At 45.0% G+C, this 26,507-nt stretch overlaps 1 protein-coding gene across 1 annotated transcript in view; it reads right to left on the reverse strand.

The window, feature by feature from the left end:
• The window catches only part of spag17 (sperm associated antigen 17), a 327,444-nt gene that overhangs the window by 17,938 nt on the left and 282,999 nt on the right, over nucleotides 1-26,507 (reverse strand). The window contains exons 49-51 of the mRNA XM_041210903.1: nucleotides 24,775-24,897; nucleotides 21,806-21,925; nucleotides 5,025-5,191 (exon numbers count right to left, since the gene is read on the reverse strand). Coding sequence (XP_041066837.1) covers nucleotides 5,025-5,191; nucleotides 21,806-21,925; nucleotides 24,775-24,897 — 410 coding nt within the window. The remainder of the gene's footprint in view (nucleotides 1-5,024; nucleotides 5,192-21,805; nucleotides 21,926-24,774; nucleotides 24,898-26,507) is intronic.

The raw sequence follows: 26,507 nt of genomic DNA on the forward strand, positions 1-26,507 counted from the left end.
ATTACCACCAGGCCAAGGGATCAACCCTGGTTCAATGAAGATTGCAGGGGGACATACCTGGAGCAGCATCAAGTGCACCTAAAATGAGACGTCAACCTGGTGAATTTATAACACAGGACTACTTGCATGTCAAACAGCATAAACAGAAAGCGATAGACAGAGCTAAGCAATTCTACAACCAATGGATCAGATCTAAGCTTTGCAGTCCTGCCACATCCAGTCGTGAATGGTGATGGACAATTAAACAACTCACTGGAGGAGGAGGCCCCATGAATATCCCCATCCTCAATGCTGGGGGAGCCTAGCACACCAGTGCAAAAGATAAGGCATTTGCAACTATCTTCAGCCAGAAGTGCTGAGTATATGATCCATTTTGGCCTCCTCTGGAGGTTCCCAGTATCATAGATGCCAGTCTTCAGCCAATTCAATTCACTCCACGTGATATCAAGAAATGGCTGAAGGCATTGGATACTGTATAGGCCTTGACAATATTCCGGCAGTAGTACTGAAGATTTCTGCTCCAGAACTTGCCGCACCGCTAGCCAAGCTGCTCCAGTACAGCTACGACATTGGCATCTACCTGGCTATGTGGAAAGTTGCCAAGGTGTCCTGTACACAAAAAGCAGGAAAAATCCAACCCGGCCAATTACTCTCCATCATCAGTAAAGTGACAGAAGAGGTCATCAATAGTGCTATCAAGCAGCACTTGCTTTGAAATAAGCTGCTCACTGATGCTCAGTTTGGGCTCGCAAAGTCGACTCAGCTCCTGACCTCATTACAGCCTTGGTTCAAACATGGACAAAAGAGCTGAGCTTCAGAGGGGAGTTGAGAGTGACTGCCCTTGACATCAAGGCAGCATTTGACCGACTGTGGCATCGAGGAGCCCTAGCAAAACGGGAGTCAATGGGAGTTATGGGGGGGATCTCTCTGCTGGTTGGAGTCATGCCTAGCACAAAGGAAGGTGATTGTGGTGGTTGTTGGAAGTTAATCATCTCAGTTCCATGACATCACTGCAGGAGTTCCACAGGGTAGTGTCCTCGGCCTAACCATATTCAGCTGCTTCATCAATGACCTTCTTCCCAACATAAGGTCAGAAGTAGGGATGTTTGCTGATGGTTGCACAATGTTCAGCATCATTCACGACTCCTCAGATATTGAAGCAGTCCATGTCCAAATGCAGCAAGACCTGGACAATATCCAGGCTTGGGCTGACAAGTTGCAAGTAACATTAATGCTTCACAAGTGCCAGGCAATGACCATCCCCAACAAGAGAGAATCTAACTGTCGCTCCTTGACATTCAATGGCATTATAATTGCTGAATCCCCCAATATCAACACCCTGGAGGTTACCGTTAACCAGAAACTCAAATGGATTAGCCATATAAATACTGTGGCTACAAGAGGGATCAGAAGTTAGGAATCCTGAGGTGAGTAACTCATCTCCTGATTCCTCAACGCCTGTCCACCATCTACAAGGTGTAAGTCTGGAGTGTGATGGAATACTCTCCACTTGCCTAGATGAGTACAGCTCTAACAATACTCAAGAAGATTGACACCATCCAGGACAAAGCAGCCCACTTGATTGGCATCACATCCACAAACATTCACTCCCTCCACCACCGACGCACAATGGCAGCAGTGTGTACCATCTGCAAGATTCACAGCAGCAACTCATGAAGCCTCCTTAGGCAGCTTCCAAACCCATGGCCAGTACCATCTAGAATTACAAGGACAACAGATGTAGGGGAACACCACCACTTGCAAGATCCCCCCAAGCCACTCACCATCCTGATGTTACTCACAATAAGTGCTTGTCATGGAAGAATGAGTCCAAAGCTAGTCTTTTCCACAAGTTGGTTTATTCTTGAGACAGCTCTTCAATGTAACAGACTTCCTAGTACCTTCCGCCCCACAGTGTTCCAGGTGCATCTATTTATATTTTTTTGATGGGAGAACTAATGCCCATCACCTATTTTAACTAGCATTTGTCTTTAATAACATAATTGCCATGCAATGTGATTACTGATACACTGGCACCTGACTTGGAAATATATCGCCGTTCCTTCATTTTCACTGGGTCAAAATCCTGGATCTCCCTCCCCAACAACACTGTGGGTGTACTTACACCACATGGACTGCAATGGTTCAAGAAGGCAGCTCACCACCACCTTCTTAAGGGCAATTCGTGATGGGTCATAAATGCTGGCCAGCCAGTGATGCCCATATCCCATGAATGAATTTAAAAAAGTAGACTCCTGCCCAATCCGGGAGAGTTGGCAACCTTAGAGGAAAGGCAGGAATGCTCCTCCAGGACCCCACAAGGAATGTGTAGGCCTCACCAGTCCCTGGTGCCTCTTCCTTCCTTTCCAAGAGATTCTCCCAAAAGTCTACCCACAGCTAGGGGGCCTTTCAAGCCAGTCCCCACCATTCAGAAGGAAACATTAGCTCCAGGTTCACAATGGAAGAAGGGGAGAGGGGGTGGGGTGAGTGTGTTGGTGCAGGGTTTGGGTTTGGGGGAAGAGATGGGGATTACCTAGTTCAAGGGATGTCCAAGGACCTCTCCTGCCCCACAAGAAAACCTGAAAATAAATTTTAAACTTACCTTTGAGGCCTCTTCTAGCTCTGGATTTGTCTACTGGCAGGTGTGCCTGACAGAGGAGCCAACACTGCATGTGACCCTTCATTCAGGCCTCTGGGTCATTTGGCAGATTGGATCCTGGTGAAACCGTCAGGACTGATCTGCATAGGTAAAGCAGGAGACTGCTTTCTTCCTGCTGGTATCCTGCCTACCTGCTTAAAGGAACAGGTTAATACAGAATACACCGTGAAGGAAGCAGTGCAGGAAGATGACATTCGTTATTTTAACTGCCGCCCCACCCTTTTATGCCAGTAGAGGCAATTAAAATCTGGGCCAATCTTTCAAATAATAAATAAAATATGGATTGAAGGTTTAAGGAGTTATAGTTAAGATTCCTCATCAAACACAAATTCTGTATAACATTTTAATTCATAATACTGGACTTTTAGTAATTAGAATTACTACAATTTGTGAAAAACTCTGGTTTTGCTATTACATTCCCAGGCTAAAAATAATAAAAACGTTACTATAATATGAAATTCATATAATTGATTTCTCATCCAGTTGGATCCTGCTAAAATAATGTGTTAATTAAATGTAACTATGCTGGGGATTTCTTGTTTCTTCAAATGGCAGTTGAAATGCTTGAGCAGTTTTCAGCTTTTACCAGCTAATTCATTCTCAACAACAAGAACAATAACTTGTATTTATTTGGCACCTTCATCTTGTAAAAAGTCCCATTGCGCTTCACAGGAGCAATTATCAAACAAAATTTGAAACCAAGCCACATGAGGAGATACTGGTTCAGGTGACCAAAAACTTAAGTTAATGACATAGGTTTTAAGGGGCATGTTAAAGGATGAAAGGGGAGTAGAGAGGTTTAAACAACGAATTTCTAAGCTTTGGGTGTAGACAGCTACCACTGCTGGAGTGATTAAAATTGGGAACGCACAAAACGACGGAATTAAAGGAATGTGGAGATCTTGGAGGATTGTAGGGCTGGAAGACACAGGAATAGGGATGGGGTGAGGCCTTAGGAGGATTTGAAAACAGGATGAGAATTTTAGAGTTGAGGCCTCGCCAGACTGGGAGCCAATAATGTGGATTAACATGCTCAGGGTGATTGGTGAAACAGGTCTTGGTGTGAGTTAGGACACAGATAAAGTCAAGTTTACAGTGGGCAGAATATGGGGGTGGTGGCCATGACAGCATTGGAATAGTTAAATCTAGAGATAATAAAGGCATAGAGGAGGATTTCAGCAGCAGAAGTGCTGACCCAGAAGGAAAAAAACAGTTCGGACCAGTACTCTTATTTCACAGTTTTACTGGCGTTCCATTTTAAGGTTTACAAGACCAGTTTGGATCAGTATTCTTATTTCCCAATTTTTACTGTTTCTTCCTTCTGGGGAGGCATAGAGATGACAATGTTATGGAGGAGGACATAGGTGGCCTTTGTGTTGGAGGGGATATGGGGTCAGAAGTTCAGCTCAGGGTCAAATAGGACACCAGGGTTGAAAATAGTCTGGTTCAGCCTCAGAGGGAGATGGAGTTTGTTGCAGGAACTGAAGGCAATGGCTTTGGCCTTCCCAACATTTAGCTGATAGAAATGCCTGTTTATCTAATACTGGATGTTGAGCAATCAATATGACAAATAGAGGCAGTGTAGCAGTTTGAGACAGATGCTGGTGGTGAGGTAGAGCTAGGTGTTGTCAGCATACCTGTGAAACCTGAATGTAGTGTTTTTGGATGATGTTACTGAGGGGTATCATTCGGTTAATACATAGGAAGCAGCCAAGGATAGATTCTTGGGGGAACTCCAGTTATAATGATGTGGGAGTGAGAAGAGAAGCTATCGAAGGTGATTTCCTGGCTATGATTTGATAGGCAGGAATGGGACCAGGCAACAGCAGCCTCACTGAATGGACAACGGAGGAGAAGCATTAGAGGATGTTATGGAGATAAGCAGTCTTAGTGATGGTGAGGATATGGGGCTAGAAGGTGTGGTCATCCATGCCAAAGGCTGCAGACAGGCTGAGAAGGAATACTTACCACAGTCACATAAGATATTATTTGTGATTTTCATGGGTGCTGTGGCAGGATGGAAACCTGATTGGGATGTTTTAAATGGGATGACATGATATGGAGAAGCAGAATGCTGCAGATGCTGTAATTTTGAAATAGAAACAGAAAATTTTGGGAATACTCAGCAGGACAGGCAGCATCTGTGGAGGGAGAAACAGCATTAAGGTTGACGACCTTTTGTCAGAATTAGGAAAAGTTAGAAATGTAATAGATTTTGAGCAAAACTGGGTGGCAAAAGGGATGAAAAGTCATTGACCTGAAACGTTAACTCTGTTTCTCTCTCCACAGGTGCTGTTTCTGTTTTTATGACATAATGTGGATGTCATTTAATTAAACCTGTAGTGTTATTCAGCATAACTCTTACCCTGTGATTAGGTAGTGAACCTGGCTTTGAGCTCAAAATGGCAGATGGGAGTTTGATTTTCTCTTTTCTTGGCTGGTTGGCAGCATCAATTATAAGGCTTTTGTTGAATATAACGTTACTTCCATCAGCTGGTAGCTCTTCAGGTCTGTATTCCACTACCCCATTTTCTTATTGAAATGAAAAAATTACATAACACAGTTAGAGACTTGAAAATTGTTTTAGATTCTTTCTTTCGTGGCAAAAAGAGCACTGAAATCAAATACATTGTATAACATGTATTTGAAATTAAAGCAAACCCATCTGCTTAGTATAATCTTCATATATTTGAAGATACAAGATAACATTTAATCCAATAGGTGAAACTTTAAAAAGTATGACTGTAAAATTGGGCTGTGTATCACCCATAGTTTCGGGGATGTAATTTTGTTAGGAAAATGGCATCTGCAAAGCGCATGCACAGTTTGTGCCAGATTCCATCTTGGTGAGGGCATTAGTGTGGGTACCATGTCATACAGACTAGGCAGATTGCAATGTTAATCAGCAAGTAACATTGATTTGACATCACACTGTTAATTTCAATCTTGCCACTCCAGCTAATGCCCTGTCTTAAACATGCCCAGCTCAACATGTGTTCAGCAGTTGGAAGGACATTGCCCACACCAGTGCTACTTAACAGGATCATCAACTACTTTCAGTTTGGTTGCTGATTAATTTATGTTTGAGTTTGTGAAAGTGTTTGGCGGTTTGCAGAATTTGTTAAAGTTGGTGAAGTCAACAGGGAGTGATGGTACATGTGGAGTTGACCTTGGTGTTGACATCAAGGATTCTGGTTAGACCACTTACTTCCAGTTATGGGTGCTACAGTTACCATCCTTCTTGGGTTGAGAGGGTAATGGTGCATATGCAACATAGAAGAGCTCAAACTGCTCACAAAGGGAGGAGAAGGGTAGAAAGACTCTCAGCAGAGGGCCTTGTCCAATTAGGGTCTTCTGGGAGCATTTCTCTTACCTCTGCCTAAGCTAGATGCAGTGTTTGTGTCATCTGTATTTTAGAAGGAGGTACTAACACCTCTTGCAACCAGACCTGCAACATCAGAGAAGGGCCAGGACAGTGTTATTAGTAGCTGTGAAAGTGACAGGCTCTGAATTTCTTCATGTCAGGATTCTCCAGGCTGCAGCAGGTGTCATTTGTAACTTCTTCCAGTTTGTTGCCCACTGTTGCATAAGAAAGGTGACAGACTAACTTTATGTCAGGGGTATGGAGTTCAATGTATTCTCTGTGACAAGAGAGGGGCAGGCACAGTGTGCATGTAGCTTTGCCAGCATAGCAGATTTTCCTATGGTGCAGGATGGCATTGGTTGCACACACATGGCTTTGTGACTGCCACATCTAAATGCAACTGCAAAGGTTACCAATCGCTGAATATGTGATTGGTGTTCAAAAATGCTCAGCACATTATGCTGGTGCATGCCTGCTAACTTGGCTGCTATCATGATGTTTTTATTCCAGTCTGTTCTTCCCTCAGTATTTGAATCATCAGGCCAGAGGGTGGCTCTAGGGTGACAAGAGTTATTTGCTTAACAACTGGCTCTGCTCCTCAACCCAACAACATTTGGCCAGCTTGCTTCTTCTCTCTCTCTTTCTCTCTCTCTCTCAGGCAGTCCCTTCGGATCGAGGATGACTTGCTACCAATCTGGTTTGATGAGTTCTGAGATGGCTGATAAGTCCAATTTGCAATCTGCAGACTTGGCACACATGGTGATGCTTCAACGGTTGAGTAGATGGGTTGTTTAGAGGGTTTGTGCACTCCCTCTGATGCCTCAACATCGCCCCTGCACATCCCCAGTGAATTGTTTCAGTGTTGTTCAGTGCCATTCTGGACGAGTCTTCTCCATTTTGATCAGTCACAAGCCAGGGACTCCCTTGAGTCAGCAAGGATGTTTGACTTCTTTATGGATGCTTTGAGGACATCCCTGAAGCATTTCTGCTGTCCTCCTGGGTGTCTCCTGCCAGATCAAATTCCAAGTAGAGCAATTGCTTTGGATGTCTGGTAGCATACAAACCATATGTCCCACCCAGTGGGCTGGTTTTGTGTAATTAGCACCTTGAAGCTGGGCAAGTTGGCTTGGAAAAGGATGCTGCTGTTGAACCACCTTTCTTGCCACCAGATTTGGAGGATCTTGCAAAGGCACCGCTGTTGGTACTTCTCCAGTGCTTTGAGGTGCCTGCTGTAGGTTGTCCAAGTGTCCAAAACCTTTTGGAGTCGGGGGAATCACTGCTGCCTGATAAACCATGATGTCTCAGTCTCAGCTTTGAGATAATGGTTCTCAAATACTCTTTTTCTCAGTCAGCTGAAGGCTGAGTTAGCACATTGAAGGCCATGATGAATTTTGTCATCTACGTCTGTCTTCATCGAGAGGAGGCTCCCAAAATATGGCAAGTGGTTCACATTTTCCAGGATCTCACTATTGGTCAATTGATTGGGGGGAGGTCTTCTGCTGGCGGTGGGGGGGAGCTGGTTGGAAGAGGACATTAGTTTTCCAGGTGTTTAGTAAAAGGACCATTTTGTCATGTGCTTTGGAGAAAGAGTCGACAATGGCCCGGAGCTCAGCTGGTGAGTGAGCATGCACCTAAGCATTACCTGCCTATTGAAGCAACCACATGCATGCATTAAGAGCCATGCTGCCACATGAACCATCATAGAGCAGACCATTGGGATGCTAATGCAATAATTCTGCTACCTGGATCCTTCTGGGGTAGCGTTGCAGTGCTCCCCAGAGTGTGTCCCAATTTGTAGTGAGCTCTTTACCTTTCACAACCTGGCCACTATGATGGTGCAGCTCTTGCCACCAAGCTGTGAGATGCGAGTGTGATTTTGCAGCAGTGCTATGTTTGTGAGGGTGAGGTGAGGCTACGAATGTTAGCTGTCGATCGTGTTTAATAGAGACTGTTCAAGGAAAATCCAAAGATGTTTTAATCTTTTTCATAAATATGCATAGAGCAAGAAGACAACTAAGGAAAGAGTTGGGATTATTAGAGACCAAAAAGGTAAGCTGTGTGTGGAGGCAGAAGTTGTAAGCATGGTTCTTAATGAATACTTTGCATTTGTTTTCAGACATTGTAAACAGTTAGAGAAGAAATATTTAAGGGTTTAGCATCTTTGAATGTAGATAAATTGCCAGGGACAGATGAAATGTTTCCCAGTTCCTTAAAGGAGCAAAGGAGGAAATAGGGGAGGCTGTGATCATCCTTTTCTAATCCTTTCTGTCTACAGATGTGATGCTGGAGGACTGCTAACATTGTACCATTTGTAGGAAGGGATAGACTCAATAATTAGAGGTGAGTCAGCCTAACCTTGGTAATGGACAAACTATTGGAAAAAATTCTGACAGACTGTATAAATCATAATTTAGAACAGCATGGGACAATCAAGGGCAGTCAACATGGATTTGCTATGGGAAAGGTCTTGACTGGCAGCTTGATTGTATGTTTTGAGGAAGTAACAAGGAAGATAAAATGAGGGTAGTGCATTCAAGTAATTTACATGAATTTTAGCAAAACTTTTGACAAGGCCCCACATGATAGACTGGTCAGAAAAGTAAAAGCCCATGGGAATCTAAGGGAAATTGGAAAGTTGGATCCAAAATTCACTCAGTGGCAGGAAGCAATGGGTTATGATCGACAGGTATTTTTATGACCACCAGGCTGTTTCCAATGGGGCAGGGTTCTTGCTATTCATGGTATATGTCAATAATTTAAATTTAAATTTAAGAGGCATGATAAAGAAAGTTGGAGATGATACAAAATTGCCCGTGTGCTTGATAGTTAGGAAGAAAGCAGGAAAATATCAATGGTTTGGTCAGGTGGGCAGTAAGTGGCAAAATTGCCCGTGTGCTTGATAGTAAGGAAGAAAGCAGGAAGATATCAATGGTTTGGTCAGGTGGGCAGAAAGTGGCAGCTGGAATTCAATCTGGAGAAGTGTGAGGTAATGCATTTGGGAAGGACAAATAAGGAAAGGGAATACACAATTAATGGTAAGATATTGAGAAGTGCAGAGGGGCAGAGAGAACTTGGAGTGCATGCCCACAGACCCTGAAAGAAGCAGAGCATTAGATAAGGTGATTAAGAAGGCATATAGATTTCAAGTCATTGACAAATGAATTAGAGGGGAGTTGAGGAAAAATATTTTCACCCAGAGTGTTATGGGGTCTGGGACTCACTGCCTCAAATGGGTGGTAGAGGCAGAAAGCCTCATCACATGAAAAAAAACCTGGATACGTACTTGAGGTGCATAGACTACAGGACTATGGGCCAAGAGCTGATAAAGTGGGATTAGGCTGGATAGCTTTTTTTCTGTCAGCACAGACATGATGAAATGACCTTGTTCTGTGCTTCTATGTTGGTTGGTGGTTGAAGGGGTTGTGACGAGTGGAGCTGTGTGTGACGCTATGATTGATTTGTAAGGATACGGGATGTGAAGATGCATTTATTGACCATGGCTACTTGTGTGAGGGCTTTAAACATTTTTGGTGGCATTGTATTCAAGTCCTCAGGGTTTAGACTACTGGCATTGATCATGGTGGCTACCTGCTCCCATTGCCTTTTCAGTATCACCCTGGAGGGCTTCCTAGCCTTGAGAAAAGAGAGAACCTCTCTCCTCCTGTACTAAAGCCTCCACTATTAAGTCTGAGAACCTTGCAGCAGACCCTCTGGTCTGTTGCACTATTTACACTTTTCTTGCTGTTCTGCAAGCAGTTTCAACCCTGTTGCATCCAGAATGCGACTCACCTTTAGGAGGTGTATACTGGATTTAAGTAGCGCAAGCCATCTTTAAGTGGTGCTAGCCTCATAGGAACGTGGGACCCCTGCTGAGGCCTACAGCTGCACAGCACCATGCTTAACGTTGGGCTGCAAGCCACTATCATTTAAATTAGCTGCAAACGGGTTTACAATTTCCAGTTTAATTCAACTTTTTCTGATATATTAATAAACAGTATGTTTATTAATATAGCAGGATTAAACTTGCAAGAATTTTCTTCAATTATTTTTGCAATTTTTTCAGTTTAATTAATGTTGGACTGAATTCCCCCCCTGCTCCCCTCCACCCCCATCAGGGGCGAAGTTGAATGGCGGGTGCACACAGGTGCGCGTCCAATTAAGGCCCGCCCAGCGTGACGTCCTCACAGAAGCGCTATGTGTTTCCTGCGTGGGCAGGAGGGGAATCCCAAAATCGAGACGAAAGAGCACACTCATTTCCCTGAGTGCAGCCTTAGGGAGATCGGCTACAAATGTAAAAAACCTAAAAATAGAAAAATAAAATTTCCCTAACATGTCCCTTCATTTGACAATGTCACATGAGTTGGGACATGTCCAAAATTTTCACAAAAACGCTATTAAAATTAAAAAAATCCTCCATAAAACCTCATCCCGCCCATGGATGAGGTTTCATGCTTTTTCTAGTTCACGCTGGGGCTCTTGGCCTGTCCACCAACCTTAAGGTTGGATGGCGGGTCCTTTAATTACTTAATTGCCTCTGTCAATGGCCTCAATTGGCCATTGACAGGTCGGCGGGTGCACAGCTGATTTCTCTGCATCCCCGCCTTCTTGAAAATTTAAATGGAGCGGGTGTTCCCCCCGATGTCACTGTGCGTCATTTTACATGTCGGCGAGCGGGCTCCGCCCCTGCTTGCCGACGCGTAAAATCCTGCCCATTGAGTGAAAGCTTATTTTAGGTTTTCCAACAGCACTGAAACATCACAGGGAATTAAATGATAGATTATAAAAATATAACAAAACATGGTAACAAATTCAATGCATAATCTCATTTGAGTATTGATAGAAGGGGAGAGGTTTGGATGTGATGCATGATTTGAAAGCAGCATCTCAATGGGATTCAGAATCACAACATCTGAGATCTTTGGTGGGACTTCCACCTTTTAATTGCTTCCAATAATTGGTTACTTTCTACTTAATTTTCCCAAACAATAAAATGATCAAATAGTGCATACAGGTAAGCAATAAGAATTTTAATTTGAAACATTATTAGAAGAATATTGCTATATTAATACAGTCTTGTATAGTATTTCATAGAATATTATAATATTACATGAAAGAAATAGATCATTTGGTTTATCAAGGGCAGAATCATCCCAGATTTGCACCATGTGTGGGAGCGTGTGGGAGAAAGGACATTTGGCCGCAATGATGGCTTTTCACACTCCATATCTTCTGATCCCGCCTCATTAATCATACATTTCTGGGAAACACGCTGGGTTGCTGGCGAGGCATCCTCTCATTCGCCCAACCTGCCGTCACATCAGGCCTTCAGTAAACTGAGTGCCATGTTTAAAGGCTGCCCCTGCAAAGGGCTAACACTTTTCAAGAGATTGGCAGTTGCTGCGAACTGATGGCTGCCAAAGGGAGGAAACGTGCTGCCCCCAGATTTAGTGACACCTCCTTCAAGCACCTACTGGACACAGTGGAGGCCTACCGTTAAGTCCCCTACCCCGCTCTGGGCGAAGGCTAGAAAGCAAGGTCACCAATCCAGCATGGAAGGTAGTGGCAGCGATGGTCAGTGCCATTGCCCTGCAAAAGAGAACAGCCAGCCAGTGCTGAAAGAGGGTGAATGGTCTTCTCCGTTCCACCAGGGTAAGTCACTCTTCTCATCATTCTCAACTCTCTCAATCACAAACCCATCACACATCCACAGGGATCTCACACCTCAAGGAACAACACCACTAACTCTCACATACACCCTCACATCTCCATCAGGCTCATATTCTCTGATATTCAAGACCTCATCCAGTCCATGGCTCCACTCACCACACAAACATTCCATGCAGTGCCATGTGTCCTGCTCACGCTCTGTCCATCTGTTTTCATGCAAGAGAAGCTGGCTTACAGCAGCAGGGAGAGGTCCTAGGCCGGGGGTAGAGTGGCCCACATGAAGCCCCTCACTTACTTTGAGGAGTGTGACATGCATTGACTGGTGAGAATGTGGACTGTACCTGTGGCGACCGTTTGGTCAGAGGTGAACACCCATGTGAGAATCCTGCATGACATCACCCCTCTTTCAACGCAAATGTGAGTGCTCTCTCTCCTGCTTCTGACTCTGCTGCCATGCACTAATTGTCTTTACTTTGGTTGACAGGGAGCTCTGGTAAGCAACCGACACCCTCAGCCAGCTAGCCCCTCAACTTCATTCAGGTCTTCACCCCAGCCAAGAGGACACCTCCATTGAAGATCTGGAAATAAACAGTGCTTACCCACACCCTCCACCAGGGCAAAGACACAAACCTCAGTGGGACCTAGATCTAGAAAAGGCTTGGGTTCACAATCTGGTGGTCACCACAAGGACACATAACTGCAGCATGAGAGGCAGGTTCAGCCGAGCTCTCCAGCACTCGGAGGACTGCTGGGGAAGAAGCATCTGTGAGTTCTGAGTCTGATGACGAGCTTCTGCATTTGGCCTTCCAGCTCATCGTGGAGAGTCAGCAAAAGGCAGGGGAACATCACGCAGAGCTGTTGGAAGTCCTCAACAGAGTGGCACGTGAATTGGAGGAGTGCATCTGCCTGTACTCTGATGAAGTGGTGCCCACATGTATGCATGGATGGCGGACGCCATGGCGACCCTGGCTCAGCAGAAGGTGGAGATGCGCGCAGACCTGCACTGCATCACAGTAGCCATGGATGAGTTCCTGCAGTGGCAACACGAGAGGAAACGGAGCACCCTGACGTACCTCCAGGTGAAAATGAAAGGAGCCTGGTGTTGGTCAGGAATGGGTTTCTGCATGGAAGTGCGATGAGTGGATGGGTTGAGATGCAGTTCAGCTCAAGTGGACAACTGAAAGAGAACCCCAGCAGACAGCATTTGAAATGCTCAGGACATTGAGATAAGTGTGACGGAGGAAGGATCTGTGTTGAGAGAGGGATGATGTGGTGCAGGATCCTCACGTGGGTGTTTGCCGCTAACCTCACCTCAAGGAGTCAGGCCGGGGCCCTAGGGCACCCGAAGGGAGAAGGAGCAGCAGCTGGACACCCCTGGCTGTCCTCTCCCTCCAAGTTCCCTTTGCCTGTGACCTTCTCAACCTTGTCCTCTGTCACCGCAGAGGGAGCAGCTGGTCCACAGGAAGACAGCCAAAGCAAGCCAGGACCCTCAAATCATCGGCTCTCCAGAGCATGCACGCTGAAATCATTAGAGGCAACAGGGTGAACCATTGCACAGGCTGTCTCTGCCCCTGCTGTGGATGTCAGGGCAGCACCTAGAGGTGTTAGGCCTAGAAAAGTTACGAATTTCTGCTCACAATTGGTTGCAGAGGTGAACACATCTTGTCACTTTATAATCTGAAAATATATTCACTTTCACTGAATAATGTGTAATGGTGTCTTTCAGCTTCATTTACAGGCTTCGTGCGTACTCCCCATGCATCCCCTACCTTCCCCACTAACAGTTCAGCTGCACGCAGCCAGAACATGAATGATTCTGGAGGGAGATGTGTGTGTGGCAGGGCCTTTCAGAGAATCATGCAAGCACCCTCCCACACATGTGAATCCTTCCTCCATCACACTCATCTCAAGGGCAGGATTTTTCAGTCGGTGTGCAGGGGTGGGCCTGACACGCTGATGTGTAAAATGACATGCAGTGATATCGAGTTCCCGCCAATATGCAGGAACTGATTAAGGTCATTGTTAACACTGCCCATCTAACCTGAAGGTTGGTGGGCAGGTGAAAAGGCCAAGTGGCCTTTGCGTTTTTTAGGAAACCTCATCCACGAGCAGGATGCGGTTTCCTAAAGCTTTTACTAATTAAATAAGAAAAATTTCATAAATATAAAAACATGTCCCACCTCGTGTGACACAGTCGTGAGGGGACATGTTTAAATAAATTCTTAAACCTTTTATTCATTACTTACAATAGCAATTCAAGCTCTCTGAGGCAGCCCCGACTCCCTCTCCTCCCCCTGCCCGCACAGGTAGTGCTGAGCGCTATGGCTTGCATCTTACACTGGACAGGCCTTAATTAGCCTGCCCACATAAACTGGTGGCGATTGGTCTTTTCCCCTTTCATTGTTGATCCCCCGGCATCACCTTCCACCTCCCCACCATTACCTACCAGCCAGATCCTTTTTTTTGTGATGTTCAGGTGAACGCTCACGTTCCCTACCTTCCTAAGAATCCAACCCCCAGCCACACTGACCTCCCCAATCTCCTCCTTCCCAGCCCAGGGTCTGTGTCTGCCTCTGAGTGCCCACCAACCACCCCCGCCATCCCTTCTCTCATTACCGTCGCACCCTCACCCTCCCACCCTAGCAGCTCACTCTGCCTGCACTCATTCTGAACATTCCCTCCTACCACGCCTGCCCTCATTTCATTCCCCAGGATGCAGTCATCGACTCCACAGACCCCCTCCCTTGAAATTTCACCTGGACATCCCCACCTACCCCTTCTTCTTCCACCCTTGTTCCTTTCTCCCTGCAAACTCCTTCCTGCCACTCGCCCCCCTCCCCCGGACTCCTTCCTCACTCCAGACCCCTTCCCCCTTGCAAACTCCTTTCGCCACGTAGACTCCTTCCTCCTTCTGGACTTCTTGCTTCACCTGGACTCCTTTCCCCCTCCAAACTCCTTCCTCCCCCACCGATCTCCTTCCTCCAACCGGTCCTTCCTCCCTCCAGACTCCTTACCTTACATCTTCTTTCCCCCTTACACCCACCTCCCCAGCAGCTCCGTGCCTCAGGGAAATTGCTGTGCTTTTTTGTGTTCATGCGCGAAAGAGCACAGGGCCTGACTCTCCCTCCTCCCCCCACCTGCCCAGGTAGCGCTGAGCGTTACTGGGCCTGCATTACCCTGGGTGGGCCTTAATTGGCACGCCTGCGTAATATGACGGCGTGAGCATTCCCACCCATAATATGGTAATATTATGGCCCGCCTGCATTAGAAAAAATTCACCCCCAGGGCAGAATGCTCCTCTCCTGCCAGCAGTGGGAATCAAGGCAGGCGGTGGCACTAAATTTGGCGGGGAGCAAAAAATCTGTTTCCCAACATCAGGATAAACCATTGGAATTCTGTTTTCCCCACTTTCAAGATGAGTTAAAGGGAGGTCGAGCTTCCCGATGAACAATGTCGGGGACCTCATTTGCATGTACTAGCATCTTATGCATGCTCATTAAAAGGCCTGCTCACAGGCATTAAGTTAATTCTCCAAATTAAGTTCCCCACCAGCGAAAATTCAGAAAGGCCAGTTTTACGACCGTACATAAGTGGTGTGCACCTGGCAAGATTCATCTCTTCCATGACTTTGAGGTCCATAGATGTTGCATTCTCCTTCTAGGGGATTTTGTAAACTTCACTTGAGTGCCGTTAGCAAATGCTGTGCCAAGGCTGGACAAGAGACACAGGCAAAGGCTGGGGGCTGGTAGCGAGTAGAGTGGAAGGGCGCAGTGAAGGCTGGACAGGGGAGGCAGGCTTATGGGGGAAGGGTGGAGAGAGTGTCTGGGGGAGCCGGTGGGGGATGGGGGGGTGAGAATGTCTGGGAAAGTGCTGGGGGAGGGGGGAGTGTCTTAGAGGCAGTCAATGCTGTCAACGATGGGGTCCTGGGGGGAGAACTCAGGGTCTTGGTGAGAGGAGGGAACAGTCGTCATCAGAGGGGAGTGTGGAATGCGGCAGGGTGGCAGGTCCAGGGTGAGAGCCAGGTTGGTGAAGGTCTAATCGGTGGTAGGGGGATGGTTAAGGAGGGGGACAAGGCAGGTGGATCAGATAACGGGAGGGGAAGGGTCAAGGGGGGCATGGGAATGGTAATAGGTGTTGAGCTCTAAGGGGAGGGAAGGCATGTAGAGGTGGATCGCGGTAGGGTCCAGGGAAATGGGGGGAGGTTCAAGGTATGATGTAGGGGAGAGAAATGGTGATATTGGGTGGTCGGTGGCGACAGGGTTGATGGGTTGATGGGGGATGGTAGAAGATGGTGGAGTGAGTTTGAAAAGTGACACTTAACATTTTTTCAAATTGACCTTGTCCACGCAGTTAGTCAGTCAGTGAGATCCCTCAAAGTTGGTGGAGGGTTTTTTCGGGTGGGTGGAGTTCAAGTTCAGCACAAGTGGCTGACTAAAGGAGACCCTAATAATCATGAGGCAACTGGATGTCAAAGATGCTCATCTGTGTTCACCTCTCTATGGCGAAGCCTGTTTTGCAGCAGGTTTGTTCCTGACTCATGGGTCTCATAACAGATCCCAGCAAAGTGTTGGATTCATTCTGTGCCATTTGCCATTGGCTGCAAGCAGAGGCAGGGATGAAGGGAGTGAGGGACGTGGATGTCTCCAAGGGGCACGACTGGTCAAGGGCGGCAAACTTGCAACTCCAAAACTTTCATCCTCCTAGGTGAATGGTCTTGGCTGACAAGGGGTCATGTAGTTAGTTTCTCAATGTTGCCAAGTTAATGGGCTCTCTATAGAGTTTCAAGGGTAGTGGAGGCTTGCAGAAAAGTGTCTGCCTGAGGCTCCTTGCACATTGCTCTCATCAGCCTAGTCAAAGAGCAATGTCTCCATACGCATTCATATATGAACAGGAGGAACACCCATCTCTAGTCCTTCAGGATTTCCTTTACCTGGAAGGGGTGGGGTAGGGACGTGATGTCTAGACGGAAACCAGGTGAAGGACTTAGCACTTATCTGTTGGCTTTGAGACGGAGGGAAACATAGAAACAACACGCTCACTTAATGTATCGCTTCAATTTATTTGCATTTCCACTGAGGCACTGATGATACAGGTTTTGGGCAACCCTGCCTCGGCAATGGCCCTCATCTAGTTGTGGAGAAGGAGGACCCATTGCAAGTTGGCACAGAGCCAGAAAAAGCAAGGGCCTGAGTAGCAAGAGGCAGTTGGGCCTCAAGAAGGTCAAGATGCTAGTGAATAGGGGCCACTGCAAGGGCAAGCAATAGCCCGACCATAGGTATATTGCAGGTGGTGTTCTTACCTAGAGATGAGCTAAAGGTAATGCTGGAGGTGTCTTTATATATTGCAGAATGTGTTTGCTCACATCTGCCAGCTTCCCCAGTATGAGCTATGGCCGCAAGGACTCTGGAGGAGTAACCCGGAGCTCCTGGCCTGCATGGGTTCAGTCTAAATATAGCGCTACGACCTTCGACCATGAGGTAACGGCACCGCGAGCAACTTCCTGCCACGAGATTCGCCGAGTTCCTTGCTAATGTGTAATTAATGAGCTGAACAGTAGAGGATTGCGTGTACTCAGCCTTCCCGCCGCCCAACGGGAATCATGCTGACTTTCCCGCCCACCACCAGACTTAGAATTTGGCACAGAAGATTCCACTCGATATTATTGCAGTCGAATAAATTTAATTTTACTTCTACCTTTTGTGCTCAGCCCTCTAACCAGCTCTCTATTTGGCTTTATCTTTGCCATATGATTCTTACGTTATCAATTTTTAAAAGCAATCACTTTATCTTTATCAATCCTCTCTTTCTATCAGTTCTTCAAAGAATTCTGAGGTTAATCAGGTATGACCTGCCTTATATTTAGCTGAATGATCTTGATTAATTCATGTTAATCCAAATGCTTAGTCATTTCATCATATGTTATACAAATTAATGATTTACCAACAACTGAAGTAGAAATAAACAACCTATAGTTTACTCCTATGTTTTTAAGTGGACAATTACAATTGCTCTGTATTACATTCCACTGTTACAATTGCATTCCTCTGGCACAATATTCTTTTCCATAGAATTTTGGACATACGAACAAGAAGCAGGAGTATGTCATTCAGCCCCTTGAGCCTGCTCTGCCATTTAATAAGTGTGGCTGATCTGACAGTAACCTCAAATCTGCATCCTGCCTTCTTCTGATAATCTATCACCCCCTTGCTTACCAAGAATCTATCCAGGTCTGCCTTAAAAATATTCAAAGACCCTGCTTCCACCGCCTTTTCAGGGAGGGAGTTCCAAAGATTCACAACCGTCAGAGAAAAAATTTCACCTCATCTCCGTTTTGAATGGGCGACCCCTTATCTTTAAACAGTGGCTCTTAGTTCTAGATTCTCCCACGAGAGAAAACATCCTCTCCACATCCATCCTGTGAAGACCCCTCAGGATCTTATATATTTCCATCAAGTCATCTCTTACTCTTCTAAACTCCAGATACAAGCCTAACCTGTCTGGCCTCTCATCATAAAACAACCCGCCCGTTCCAGGTATTAATGTGGCAAACATTCTCTGAACTGCTTCCAACGCATTTATATCCTTCCTTAAATAAGGTGACCAACACTGTACACAGCTCCAGATTTGTTCTCTCTAGTGCTCTTTACAACTGAAGCACAACCTCCCCACTTTTGTATTCAATTCCCCTCGCAATTCTTGCTGTAATTATTTGCTGCACCTGCATACTAGCCTTATGCAACTCATGCACTAAGACACCTAAGACTTCTTTGCATCTCAGAGCCCTGCAATCTCTCACCATTTAGATAATCCGTTTCTCTTTTATTCTTCCTGCCAAAATGGACAGCTTCACATTTTCCCACATTATATTCCATTTGCCAGACCTTTGCCCACTCACTTAACCTATCTATGGCCTGAATTTTTCAGGGGGCGGAAGGGCTTGGCGGGAGTGGGCAGGGGCGGTTGCGGAGCCGGTCGCTGCCCTCAATCGGCTCTGTGCCACCATTTTACACAGGCGGGCCAATTAAGGCCCAACTAGCATAAGACATGAGCCATAGCGCTCAGCACTACCTGTGCGAGTCGGGAGGGAGGAGGGAGAGTCAGGGCTGGCGCTGGCACAAAGCTACCTCAGGGAGATTGATTCAATATTGAAATAACTAAATAAATGGTGAAAAAATTTATTTAAACATGTCACATGAGATAGGATATGTTTTTATATTTAGGAGAATTTTTTAATTTAATTAATTAAAGCTGTAGGAAAACTCATCCCGCTCATGAATGAGGTTTCCTAAAAAATGTAAAAGCCGCTTGACCTTTTCGCCTGCCGGCCAATCTTAAGGTTGGACATACAGCATTAACAATTACCTTAATCACTTCCTTAATGGCCTTAAAAATCCATTTCCATATCGTCAAGTGTGCAGCCGACTCTGGCGCTTGCCCGCTGAATGAAACATCACGATGATGCCAGGACGCATGCCCAACGTCATCGTGCGTCATTTTAAGCATCGGCGTGTCGGGCCCGCCCCTGCACGCTGACAGAAAAATCCTGCCCTATATCATTTTTAGCCTCCTTTTGTTCTCTTCACAACTTACTTTCCTACCTATCTCTATGTCATCAGCAAATTTGGAAACCATCCCATCCATCCCTTCATCCAAGTCATTTATATAATTTGTAAACAGTTGAGGTCCCAGCATTGATCCCTGCGGAAATTACAGTTACAGCCTTCAATATTTCTTCTCTTATCCCTCCTCAGAATCTTTCTATGTAAGCAATCAGCATCCTTTGATTTGTCTACTTTAATTTTAAGTACCCATTTTTGTATCATTTTTCTTTGAATAATATTGGTGGTTCTACAATCCCAATATCCATCTGCTCTTGAAAACTAAGGCAAATTACTTATTTAAATATCTCTGTTATACTCATGCATTTTACTGTAAGCTTGTCTCCTTAATCTCTTAGCATTTTTATCCTCATCTATAAAAAATCTTTTATATGTCACCACTTTTTTTTGTCAACTTGCCCACATCTTCCCTCTTAACCATTCAAATTTTATTTTTGCAGCTTTTCACTTTTTTGTGCTGGTGTTCATTTTTATCTGTTCTGGAAGTGCTATTTTTGAAATTTTTGAATCCAATCCAATTACTTCATTTATTTAAGGAATCTCAGTCTATGACGTACTCCCTTTTTCCATTTTGGAATATATTTGATTTGTAGTCCTTTTAACCATATTCCATTGATGTTGTTTGACAACTTTTCTTTCTATTTAATCTGGCATGATCTCTTTCAGCATAATTTGCTTTCCCAGTCCTTGCACTCAAATGTTTTTTTCCTCCTTTCCTAGTTATACACGTAACACAATTATATTGTGTTCACTGCTTCCCAAACGTTCCCAACTTTTAGATTGCCCACTTGATCCATTTCATCCCTAGAAACACATCAGTTGTAAACACATCGCCAAATAGAATCCTTTCTCAACACAAGGGGCAGAATTTAATGCTGATTGGGTGGGCTCGTGCCCTACCCTATCCAGTGTGAAATTGTTGGGCAAGCGTCCCGGCGTCATCCCATGCCTGTGCGATATTTCAGCTGGCGGGCGTTCGCAAAAGTTGGAAGTGCGTCTGCTGGCAATTAAGACACCAATTAAGATCATTAACAACGCAACTGTCTTTACGTTGCCCATCCAAGCTTATGGTTGGCGGACGGCAAATCAGCCAGGTGGCCTTTACATTTTTCATGAAACCTCAACCAAGTGCGGGATGAGGTTTCCGTGATGAGATAAAATAAAAATAAAAATCCCCTGATTGGGATGCTTGGACACTTTTTTTCAGCTTTTCAAAACTTTATTTCTGATTTTCCAGGTCTTCAGCTCCCCAAGGCAGCTCTCTGCTTTCAGGCAGCTTTCTGTCAGCACTGGCCCGCGCCCTCATTGACGTCAGCACCCACCGTCTTCCCGCCCCCACCCCAGCAACGCTGAGCCTCTCTGCGCAAGCTTCACGCTAGCTGGCCGTTAATTGGCCAGCCAGCATGAAATCACAGTCGAGGACCAATCGTGGTCAGCGGTCTGTATCCTAGCTGATCCTGGGCCCGCCGGTCGCGCACACACGCCAACCTAAAAATTCTGCCCAAGGTTAATTTCTACCATAGTTTATTTTTAGAATTTACAATCTCTACAATTGTAACTATTGTCAATAAGTGTCTCTATAGTTTGTCTACAAACTTAATCAAGTTCCACTGTTTGATGGTGTCTCATAAACTCCCAGTTGTGTGACCGACTCCTTAGCTTAATTCAAAGGAATTGTTTGGACCACTTCTTTATCTAGATTCCTACAATTTGGTTCTATGACACTATCTTAATTTAGTGATATCAAATAGAATAACCAAAGGTGTAGCTATGCACTAATGCCACATATGCTCATTTTAGTGAAAAGTGCCTTACATTCATCCACAAAACACAGGTAAATAAATGTGCTTCACCTGTTTGTATTTACTTAACGTAAAGTTATGATCATTTAGTAACCAAGGAAGCAAAACAATTAAAACAATCAAAATCACTTGGGCACCCTGCATTTCCTTTTATCTTTTTAGCAACAAACACACAAAAAAACTAAATTGTATGAATTTGGGCATTGAGATCACATGCCCAATGGCAGTATCAATTACTTTTAATTATTTTCTCTTAGAAATGCATTTAGCCACACTTGCTTCCCAATTAGGCATATGGCTAACATATTAGACAACACTACAGTGATTAATAGTGTCATTGCACCTCTACGTTTCCTTATTTCTGCTGAAAGTTTTACATCTAAGTATGCTTAATTACTGATATGACCTCCTTTTGTGCTATAACAATCCAAATACAATTTAGTTTAGTGACTCTTATGCCGATTTTTTATTTGCTTATTACATTTTTTTTAGTCATTTCTCATGTGGCCTTTTTCAATCTTCCTACTTCCATACTAATTATCTACTCAAAGCTTACTTTCACTTTCAAGTTGCCTCCTGCCAGATCAGTATTTATTTAAGATTCAAAAGAACACTTTTTAAAGTCGTTTGCTAACATCTTAATTAAAATCTTATCTTTCTCTAAAATATGAATTTGCAAGAGTTTAGTACTAACTTGATCCAATGTCTTTCAAGACGTCTACAGGAATGGAAAGCGGTTTGTGCAAGGAACAACAGTTATTTGTCTTCTGAGACGACAGATCTTGCTCATCAGCTCTCTGTAGAAGGGGGTTAGCTGCAATTTAAGAAAATAAAAGCATCATGGGTTAAATTACTGTTGCTTAAGTTCATTCACTTTTTGCAACTTAAGTCTGTTGTAACAATCCTGAAGGACTATACTGAAGAGTTGGTATTCCTTCTGCTCCTGGAGAAGACCAGTGGAAGTGGCATATAAGAAATAACCCAGGCTTGGGGATGCAGTGGAGTAGACAGGAATGTGGGGAGCAATTGCATGGAGGGAGAAGAATATATAGAGAGAAAGAGATAGAGATGCAGATATAGAAATATGAGGGCCAACTGTAACTGCCTCTGCTGGATGAGAACTAGGTGGTAGCGTTCCAAAATTCCAGAGGTTGCATTAATTGTCCCATTTATTCTCCTGAAGCGCAAGTTGTCATTTTGATGGAGTTCTTCGCAAGGGCCCCAAAAGCTCATGAAAGCCTCTACTTTATTTAAAATCAAGATCATTGAGGACAATGCCATTTTAACTTTAAAAAAGTGGTAGCATCTTGCAATGCTGCAGCTGTTTGGAAATGCTATTTAAAGGGAAACTCACCTGCTAATACATAGACCATTGGAAACTGCTATTCATCGAGCTGGAATTTTTTGTAGAAGTTTCTGGCTCACAAATTGCTGTACATCTGCTTTATTCTGCTTCAAAACTTTCAACACAACCCTGGGCTCCACCCAGTTTATACCCAACCCCTTCCTGTCTCTCTCAGGCACCCTTCCACAATCTTAGTCCTTACCCCCTCTCAACTACTACAACCAGTCTTACCTCTTCCTCAAGCCTCACTTCTTCCTCCAGCTTTATTCCTTCCCCCTTCCCGACTCCTTCCTCCACCCTTACTTCTTCTTCCACCCTTACACCCTCCCCTCTCTGTACTCTTTCCTCCACCTGGGCTTCTTCCCCTCTCCTCACTCCTTCTTCCCTCTGGATTCCCTTCACTCGCCTCACTCCTTCCTCCCTCCAAACTCCTTCCCTTGCAACTTTCACCCCCTTACACCTACCTCCCCAGTTGCCATCTTCTCCTCCGTTACCCCCTCTTCCCCCGATACTCCCTACCCCCACAACCTCCCACCCGACACCTTCATTCCCTCCTCTCAACCTCACCCAACACCTACATTTTTGGGGCTAAAGGGATCAAAGGATATGGGGAGAAAGTGGGAGCAGGGTATTGAGTTGGATGATCAGCCATGAACATAATGAATGGTGGAGCAGGCTCGAAGGGCCAAATGGCCTACCACTGCTTCTATTTTCTATGTTTCTATTACCCCCCCCCCCAACCTCACCCCCTCCCGACACCTCTTCTTCTCCCAGTCAATCCTAGACCTTCCTCTCCCATCTTTCATTGTAACTTTCCAGCTTCGATGAGCTGCTTCGCAGCAGAGCTATGTCCGTGAGGATCCGTCAGCATCCCATAGACATTCTTCCAGTATGCTGTTGCTGTTGGGTTCCAGCATCTTCTGTTCCTCAGATGCCTGCAATGTGAGCAAGGCCCCGGCGGTAAGTCCCAACTTCTGCATGTCATACTTGTCAAGACATGTTCTGCACCAGCGTCTTTTCTTCCTGACATGGGTGGACTGTTCAGTGGTGGGGGCAACTTTGAGTCCGGTGGGCTGGCCTTATAATGATATGCTGATGTATTACAATGAGGTTGCCGACACCTGATGGCGGGGAATGCCACCTGCCATCGACGGGTTGAGCGAACGATTGCAAACTGATTTCACAATGTTGTGAAACTGATTTTTAGCTTTCTTGTCATATTGTCTGGTCATGCCACCGAACACGTCCGATGCCAGCAGGCACGGAAGATGTAACGAGTTGTAATTCAGTCACTCTACTTTTAGCTTCAGTGCCTCTCTCAGCTTTACTGATGGGTTTAGCATAGTGAGGGTTCCTGCAACTTAGAATAAATATCATTGATGCATCAGTGGGCTGTGACATTTACATTTAAATTAAGCCGTGCCTGCTTGTGAAACTAATAGTGAGCATTAGGAATGCTGTGCAAATTGTCCAACCTTCAATTTTACCACCCACTTGTGTCAAATGGACTGGGTTAAAATGTAGGCTAAAATGTAAAAGAATAATTATGAAAGTTGAAGATAAAGAGAGAAGTGCACAACAAAAACAGAAATGTTTGTGAGAGGTGAATAGAAAATGAGCAAGAAAAGAAAAATGGGGAACAAATAACAGTGATAATGAGAAAAATGCAGAAAGAATTAGAAAGTAAGAAACAATGTCAGAAACAAATACAAAGGCCAGAATTTTTACCTCGTTGGGTGGGGTGCGCCCGACCCAAACGAGTGTAAAATGATGCATGATGACGTTGGGTGAGCGTCCCAACGTCATTGTGCACTCGCGGGATAATTCAGTTGGCGGATGGGCGCTGGAGTCGGCAGCGTGCCCATCGACAATTAACAGGCCAATTAAGGTCACTAAAGTACCAATGGAATGTATTTGTCACTCCCCATCCAACCTTACGGTTGGCGGGCAGGTGAAAAGGCTAAGCGGCCTTTGCATTTCTTAGGAAACCTCATCCACAGGCAGGATGAAGTTTCCAAAGGCAATTAAAAATAAAATAAAAATTTTAACTTTTCATTAATAACATGTCCCTGCTCATATGACAGAGTCACATGAGGAGACATATTTGTAACATTTTTTAAATTTTAATTTTGATTTTGTATAACTTCATTTCCCAGGACGCGCGCCCGACATCATCACGTGTCATTTTAAACTTGTTTGGGTCAGGTGCACGCCTGCTCGATGAACAAAAAATTCTGCCCTTTGTGATTTTTCTGTGACCAATGTCCCAAAATATCAACTGCCACCAATAATCTAATAAATTAGTTCTAGTCTCTTACTTGTAGAATGTTGACACTGAGGAGTCATTGCCTGTGGCAGCTGAACATTAAATCTCATTGGACAAGTTGTCTTGGCCTCTGTTTCCTCAGTAGAGGTTGGATTAAGGAGCCTGTTCCAAGCATCTGATAAACAAACAGACGCAGAAGTTTATTTTCAAGGTTTCCCAGTGTAAACGAAAATCAGAAAAACATACAAAATGGCACACATAGTCAATTTACATCTGTAATCCTAATTCAGCATGGCCAGATCAGAAATACCCAAGGGTGGCCCAGGTAGTCATTGGAGAAGAGGGTGTGAATATCACTGTGTCAGCGGTAGAGGGCCCTGAGGTAAGTCCTGAAAGGCGATCAGGAAGGTTGTGTCGCGGTTGGAATCAGAGAAAGTAGATATTAGCATTGAGAGGTTAGAGGCTGATAACAGAAAATGGGCATGAATTTGAATGAACATGGTGAATCCCAGCGCTGGTCTTCAATAAATAAATGGTTGTGAAAACATGAAATGATGTTCCTCCAAAGACTTTGTACTATTTGGGAGGCTTAGGAAAATAAAGCTTTCCCATCAGTAAAGTATTCCCCTGATATAATTACTTCAAGGAGGACTTGTGACAGTGGGTCGCATTGCTGCCTCTGAGCCAAAAGCTCCAGATTCAAAATCCACGTCTATGGGCAAAAATTTTATGACAGCGGGATTTTACATTCCCACTGTCGTCAATGGGATTTATAATGGCTCGCTGCAAATTACGGCCCCATCCCCGCCGACTTGATGGCCAAGGAATGTACATTCACAATGCGGCCAAAGAGGTTGAGTATTAACCTGGAAATCCATCCAACATATGCCAGTGGCAGGCAGTAAAAGCGGGGGAAATTCCTGGTCAGCCATTCAAAGCTCTGGACTACCAACATGCAAGTAAATGTGCATGCAGCCACAGCAACTTCTTTTGGCCAGTTGGCTCAGTTGTGAATCAGATTGGTGCCAACAGCATGAAGTTTTATCCCCGTTCCAGTTGGGGTGGATTTAGAACCTAACTCCTTACCCTATCCATGATGGAGGTTGTGGAGCTGTGGGTCAGACCTGCCACTAGGCATAGAACTCAAGAAGAAGATGATAATTACCGCAATTCTGATTTGAGCAGCCCTTGACAGAGTTCTTTCTCTACTACTCCAGGGGCAGAATTTTGCTGTTTGCGTGTGGGGGCTGGCCTGACACGCCGATGCATGAAATGACGCGCAATGACGTCGTGCATGTGTCCCAATGTCATCTTGATATTTCGCTCGGTGGGCATGCGCCAGAGTGCCTGCGCGCCCGACGAACTGTCAACGGCCTATTAAGGCCATTAAAAAACTAATTAAACTTGTTAAGAATACTGCCATCCAACCTTAAGGTTAAGCGGCCTTCGCGTTGGATGAGGTTTCCTGAGGGTTTTTTGAAACAATTAAATAAATTTTCCAAACTTCAAAAACATGTCCCAACTCATGTGACACTGTCACATGAGGCGACATGTTTAAATAAATTTTTACTTTACTTATTAAAAACATTTTTAATCCATTCAATCTCCCTGAGGCAGCTTCGTGCCTCAGGGAGAATACTCATGGAGAATGCTGCGCTCTTTTGCACGCATGCGTGAAAGAGTGCAGGCCCCAACTCTCCCTCCTCCCCCCGTCCACACAGGGAGCGCCAAGCGCTATCGGCTGCATGTTACGCTGAGTGCTACTGGCCGCACATTACACTGGAC

This window comes from Carcharodon carcharias, chromosome 18 (genome assembly GCF_017639515.1).
Source record: "Carcharodon carcharias isolate sCarCar2 chromosome 18, sCarCar2.pri, whole genome shotgun sequence".
NCBI lineage: Eukaryota > Metazoa > Chordata > Chondrichthyes > Lamniformes > Lamnidae > Carcharodon > Carcharodon carcharias.